Genomic DNA, 6,000 nt, shown 5'->3' with positions numbered 1-6,000 from the left:
ATAATTCAACCTCCCAGTCCCAGTGGAAGGGAATGTGAATTAGCAGCCATGTTGTGTCCCTCCCCCTCCCAGTGGAAGGGAATGTGAATTAGCAGCCATGTTGTGTCCTCCCCCTCCCAGTCGCAGTGGAAGGGAATGTGAATTAGCAGCCATGTTGTGTCCTCCCCCTCCCAGTGGAAGGGAATGTGAATTAGCAGCCATGTTGTGTCCTCCCCCTCCCAGTGGAAGGGAATGTGAATTAGCAGCCATGTTGTGTCCCTCCCCCTCCCAGTGGCAGTGGAGGGGAATGTGAATTAGCAGCCATGTTGTGTCCCTCCCCCTCCCAGTGGAAGGGAATGTGAATTAGCAGCCATGTTGTGTCCCTCCCCCTCCCAGTTGCAGTGGAAGGGAATGTGAATTAGCAGCCATGTTGTGTCCCTCCCCCTCCCAGTCCCAGTGGAAGGGAATGTGAATTAGCAGCCATGTTGTGTCCCTCCCCCTCCCAGTGGCAGTGGAAGGGAATGTGAATTAGCAGCCATGTTGTGTCCCTCCCCCTCCCAGTTGCAGTGGAAGGGAATGTGAATTAGCAGCCATGTTGTGTCCTCCCCCTCCCAGTCGCAGTAGAAGGGAATGTGAATTAGCAGCCATGTTGTGTCCCTCCCCCTCCCAGTTGCAGTGGAAGGGAATGTGAATTAGCAGCCATGTTGTGTCCCTCCCCCTCCCAGTGGCAGTGGAAGGGAATGTGAATTAGCAGCCATGTTGTGTCCCTCCCCCTCCCAGTGGAAGGGAATGTGAATTAGCAGCCATGTTGTGTCCCTCCCCCTCCCAGTGGAAGGGAATGTGAATTAGCAGCCATGTTGTGTCCCTCCCCCTCCCAGTTGCAGTGGAAGGGAATGTGAATTAGCAGCCATGTTGTGTCCCTCCCCCTCCCAGTTGCAGTGGAAGGGAATGTGAATTAGCAGCCATGTTGTGTCCCTCCCCCTCCCAGTGGCAGTGGAAGGGAATGTGAATTAGCAGCCATGTTGTGTCCCTCCCCCTCCCAGTTGCAGTGGAAGGGAATGTGAATTAGCAGCCATGTTGTGTCCCTCCCCCTCCCAGTTGCAGTGGAAGGGAATGTGAATTAGCAGCCATGTTGTGTCCCTCCCCCTCCCAGTTGCAGTGGAAGGGAATGTGAATTAGCAGCCATGTTGTGTCCCTCCCCCTCCCAGTTGCAGTGGAAGGGAATGTGAATTAACAGCCATGTTGTGTCCTCCCCCTCCCCCTCCCAGTGGAAGGGAATGTGAATTAGCAACCATGTTGTGTCCCTCCCCCTCCCAGTTGCAGTGGAAGGGAATGTGAATTAGCAGCCATGTTGTGTCCCCCCCCCCCCTCCCAGTGGAAGGGAATGTGAATTAGCAGCCATGTTGTGTCCTCCCCCTCCCAGTGGAAGGGAATGTGAATTAGCAGCCATGTTGTGTCCTCCCCCTCCCAGTTGCAGTGGAAGGGAATGTGAATTAGCAGCCATGTTGTGTCCCTCCCCCTCCCAGTGGAAGGGAATGTGAATTAGCAGCCATGTTGTGTCCCTCCCCCTCCCAGTTCCAGTGGAAGGGAATGTGAATTAGCAGCCATGTTGTTTCCTCCCCCTCCCAGTGGAAGGGAATGGGAATTAGTAGCCATGTTGTGTCCTCCCCCCCCCCTCCCAGTGGAAGGTAATGTGAATTAGCAGCCATGTTGTGTCCTCCCCCTCCCAGTGGAAGGGAATGTGAATTAGCAGCCATGTTGTGTCCCTCCCCCTCCCAGTTCCAGTGGAAGGGAATGTGAATTAGCAGCCATGTTGTGTCCCTCCCCCTCCCAGCGGCAGTGGAAGGGAATGTGAATTAGCAGCCATGTTGTGTCCCTCCCCCTCCCAGTTGCAGTGGAAGGGAATGTGAATTAGCAGCCATGTTGTGTCCCTCCCCCTCCCAGTTCCAGTGGAAGGGAATGTGAATTAGCAGCCATGTTGTGTCCCTCCCCCTCCCAGTGGCAGTGGAAGGGAATGTGAATTAGCAGCCATGTTGTGTCCTCCCCCTCCCAGTTGCAGTGGAAGGGAATGTGAATTAGCAGCCATGTTGTGTCCCTCCCCCTCCCAGTGGAAGGGAATGTGAATTAGCAGCCATGTTGTGTCCCTCCCCCTCCCAGTCCCAGTGGAAGGGAATGTGAATTAGCAGCCATGTTGTGTCCCTCCCCCTCCCAGTGGAAGGGAATGTGAATTAGCAGCCATGTTGTGTCCTCCCCCTCCCAGTGGAAGGGAATGTGAATTAGCAGCCATGTTGTGTCCTCCCCCCCCCTCCCAGTGGAAGGTAATGTGAATTAGCAGCCATGTTGTGTCCTCCCCCTCCCAGTGGAAGGGAATGTGAATTAGCAGCCATGTTGTGTCCCTCCCCCTCCCAGTTCCAGTGGAAGGGAATGTGAATTAGCAGCCATGTTGTGTCCCTCCCCCTCCCAGTGGCAGTGGAAGGGAATGTGAATTAGCAGCCATGTTGTGTCCCTCCCCCTCCCAGTTGCAGTGGAAGGGAATGTGAATTAGCAGCCATGTTGTGTCCCTCCCCCTCCCAGTGGAAGGGAATGTGAATTAGCAGCCATGTTGTGTCCCTCCCCCTCCCAGTGGAAGGGAACGTGAATTAGCAGCCATGTTGTGTCCTCCCCCTCCCAGGTGCAGTGGAAGGGAATGTGAATTAATTAAATCGGCAGTACCTCCAGACCACGCGTTGGGGCAGCCTGCCCAGGGCTCCAGCCAGTTTGTGAGTGATATCCTCTGAGAGGTATTTGACGCCGGCGCCAAACGATACCACCACAAAACCATGCTCCGCCGTGTCATTTACCCACGACTCAAAGTCCTGCAGAACACACACAGACACAGACACACAGAGAGAGAGGAGACAGTTGAAATCTAGACAAAGGACTATCTGTTGTCCAACACACAACAACACACAGAGACACACACACACACACACACACACACACACAGAGACACACACACAGACACACAGAGAGAGAGTAGACAGTTCAAATCTAGACAAAGGACTATCTGTTATCCAGCACAGAACAACACACAGAGACACACACACACCTAACACCCCGTGACTACTGTCTCCACGACTACTTTATCCCCGGACGCTGTTTACATCATCATCAAACTTTATTGATATCAAACAGAGATCTAAACCATGCCAGCACAACGGTCACATGATCATTCTACTTCCTGTCTGTCTCCCATGACCCTGGTTGACCCCTGAGTGAGGTGATAGTCCCCACCCTTCTCTCTGTGTCACAAGTTTCCCTTAGAAACAGATCTAGGATCAGCTTCCCCTCCCCCAATCCTAACCAATAACAACCATTAGTGGGGGGAAATGTAAAACTGACCCACACACACACACACACACACACACACACACACACACACACACACACACACACACACACACACACACACACACACACACACACACACACACACACACACACAGTCACCAACTAAATAGGTCATCTTCCTGAAGAACTAAAGCCAACTGATGTATCATAGTAAACAGAGCTGTTTGTGCTTTGGTTCAGGTTTACTCATTTGTCATTGTCACAGTGTGTCTGAAATGACCCTCTATTGTCTATGTAGTGTGATATGGATCAGGGTGCCAATGGGGCCTATCGGGGTGCCAATGGGGCCTATCGGGGTGCCAATGGGGCCTATCGGGGTGCCAATGGGTTCTATCAGGGTGCCAATGGGTTCTATCGGGGTGCCAATGGGTTCTATCGGGGTGCCAATGGGTTCTATCGGGGTGCCAATGGGTTCTATCGGGGTGCCAATGGGTTCTATCGGGGTGCCAATGGGTTCTATCAGGGTGCCAATGGGGCCTATCAGGGTGCCAGTGGGGCCTATCAGGGTGCCAATGGGGCCTATCAGGGTGCCAATGGGGCCTATCAGGGTGCCAGTGGGGCCTATCAGGGTGCCAATGGGGCCTATCAGGGTGGGGCCTATCAGGGTGCCAGTGGGGCCTATCGGGGTGCCAATGGGGCCTATCAGGGTGCCAATGGGGCCTATCGGGGTGCCAATGGGGCCTATTGGGGTGCCAATGGGGCCTATCGGGGTGCCAGTGGGGCCTATCGGGGTGCCAATGGGGCCTATCGGGGTGCCAGTGGGGCCTATCGGGGTGGCAATGGGGACTATCGGGGTGGCAATGGGGCCTATCGGGGTGCCAATGGGGCCTATCGGGGTGCCAGTGGGGCCTATCGGGGTGCCAGTGGGGCCTATCGGGGTGCCAGTGGGGCCTATCGGGGTGCCAGTGGGGCCTATCGGGGTGCCAGTGGGGCCTATCGGGGTGCCAGTGGGGCCTATCGGGGTGCCAGTGGGGCCTATCGGGGTGCCAGTGGGGCCTATCAGGGTGTCAGTGGGGCCTATCGGGGTGTCAATGGGGCCTATCGGGGTGCCAATGGGGCCTATCGGGGTGCCAATGGGGCCTATCAGGGTGCCAATGGGGCCTATCAGGGTGCCAATGGGGCCTATCAGGGTGCCAATGGGGCCTATCGGGGTGCCAATGGGGCCTATCGGGGTGCCAATGGGGCCTATCGGGGTGCCAATGGGGCCTATCGGGGTGACAATGGGGCCTATCAGGGTGGGGCCTATCGGGGTGCCAATGGGGCCTATCGGGGTGCCAATGGGGCCTATCGGGGTGCCAATGGGGCCTATCGGGGTGCCAATGGGGCCTATCGGGGTGCCAATGGGGCCTATCGGGGTGCCAATGGGGCCTATCGGGGTGCCAATGGGGCCTATCAGGGTGGGGCCTATCGGGGTGCCAATGGGGCCTATCGGGGTGCCAATGGGGCCTATCGGAGTGCCAATGGGGCCTATCGGGGTGCCAGTGGGGCCTATCGGGGTGCCAGTGGGGCCTATCGGGGTGGGGCCTATCGGGGTGCCAGTGGGGCCTATCGGGGTGGGGCCTATCGGGGTGCCAGTGGGGCCTATCGGGGTGGGGCCTATCGGGGTGGGGCCTATCGGGGTGGGGCCTATCAGGGTGCCATAGGGGCCTATCAGGGTGCCAATGGGGCCTATCAGGGTGCCAATGGGGCCTATCAGGGTGCCAATGGGGCCTATCGGGGTGACAATGGGGCCTATCAGGGTGGGGCCTATCGGGGTGCCAATGGGGCCTATCGGGGTGCCAATGGGGCCTATCGGGGTGCCAATGGGGCCTATCGGGGTGCCAATGGGGCCTATCGGGGTGCCAATGGGGCCTATCAGGGTGGGGCCTATCGGGGTGCCAATGGGGCCTATCGGGGTGCCAATGGGGCCTATCGGAGTGCCAATGGGGCCTATCGGGGTGGGGCCTATCGGGGTGCCAATGGGGCCTATCGGGGTGCCAATGGGGCCTATCGGGGTGCCAATGGGGCCTATCGGGGTGCCAATGGGGCCTAACACCTGAAACCCCACCTCTTTAAGGAATACCTAGGATAGGATAAAGTAATCCTTCTGACCCTCCCCCCCTTAAAAGATTTAGATGCACTATTGTAAAGTGGCTGTTCCACTGGATGTCATAAGGTGAATGCACCAATTGTAAGTCGCTCTGGATAAGAGCGTCTGCTAAATGACTTAAATGTAAATGTAAATATAACAGGATACGTAATGCGACACAGTTAACCATCATGCTATCATTGCTGTGTCTCATTATGTATCCTGTTATCAAAGCTCTTTAGCCGTTAGCAATGTTAGCATGATGGTTAACTGTGTCTCATTACATATCCTGTTATCAAAGCTCTTTAGCCGTTAGCAATGTTAGCATGACGGTTAACTGTGTCTCATTACATATACAGTTATCAAAGCTCTTTAGCCGTTAGCATGATGGTTAACTGTGTCTCATTATGTATCCTGTTATCAAAGCTCTTTAGCCGTTAGCAATGTTAGCATGACGGTTAACTGTGTCTCATTACATATACAGTTATCAAAGCTCTTTAGCCGTTAGCATGATGGTTAACTGTGTCTCATTACATATCCTGTTATCAAAGCTCTTTAGCCGT

At 55.3% G+C, this 6,000-nt stretch overlaps 1 protein-coding gene across 2 annotated transcripts in view; it reads right to left on the bottom strand.

Moving 5' to 3' along the window:
• Positions 1 to 6,000, bottom strand: part of ugt8 (UDP glycosyltransferase 8) — a 183,681-nt gene that overhangs the window by 101,849 nt on the left and 75,832 nt on the right. For both annotated transcript variants that reach the window (XR_011675812.1, XM_071408500.1), the window contains exon 4: positions 2,692 to 2,834. Coding sequence is in view for 1 of the 2 variants with exons in the window: in XM_071408500.1 (XP_071264601.1) it covers positions 2,692 to 2,834 (143 nt within the window). In the remaining variant the exon portion in view is untranslated. The remainder of the gene's footprint in view (positions 1 to 2,691; positions 2,835 to 6,000) is intronic.

The sequence above is a fragment of the Salvelinus alpinus genome, chromosome 6, assembly GCF_045679555.1.
Source record: "Salvelinus alpinus chromosome 6, SLU_Salpinus.1, whole genome shotgun sequence".
NCBI classification, from domain to species: domain Eukaryota; kingdom Metazoa; phylum Chordata; class Actinopteri; order Salmoniformes; family Salmonidae; genus Salvelinus; species Salvelinus alpinus.
Note: the sequence above shows the minus strand (reverse complement) of the source record. Positions and strands in the feature narration are given on the sequence as shown.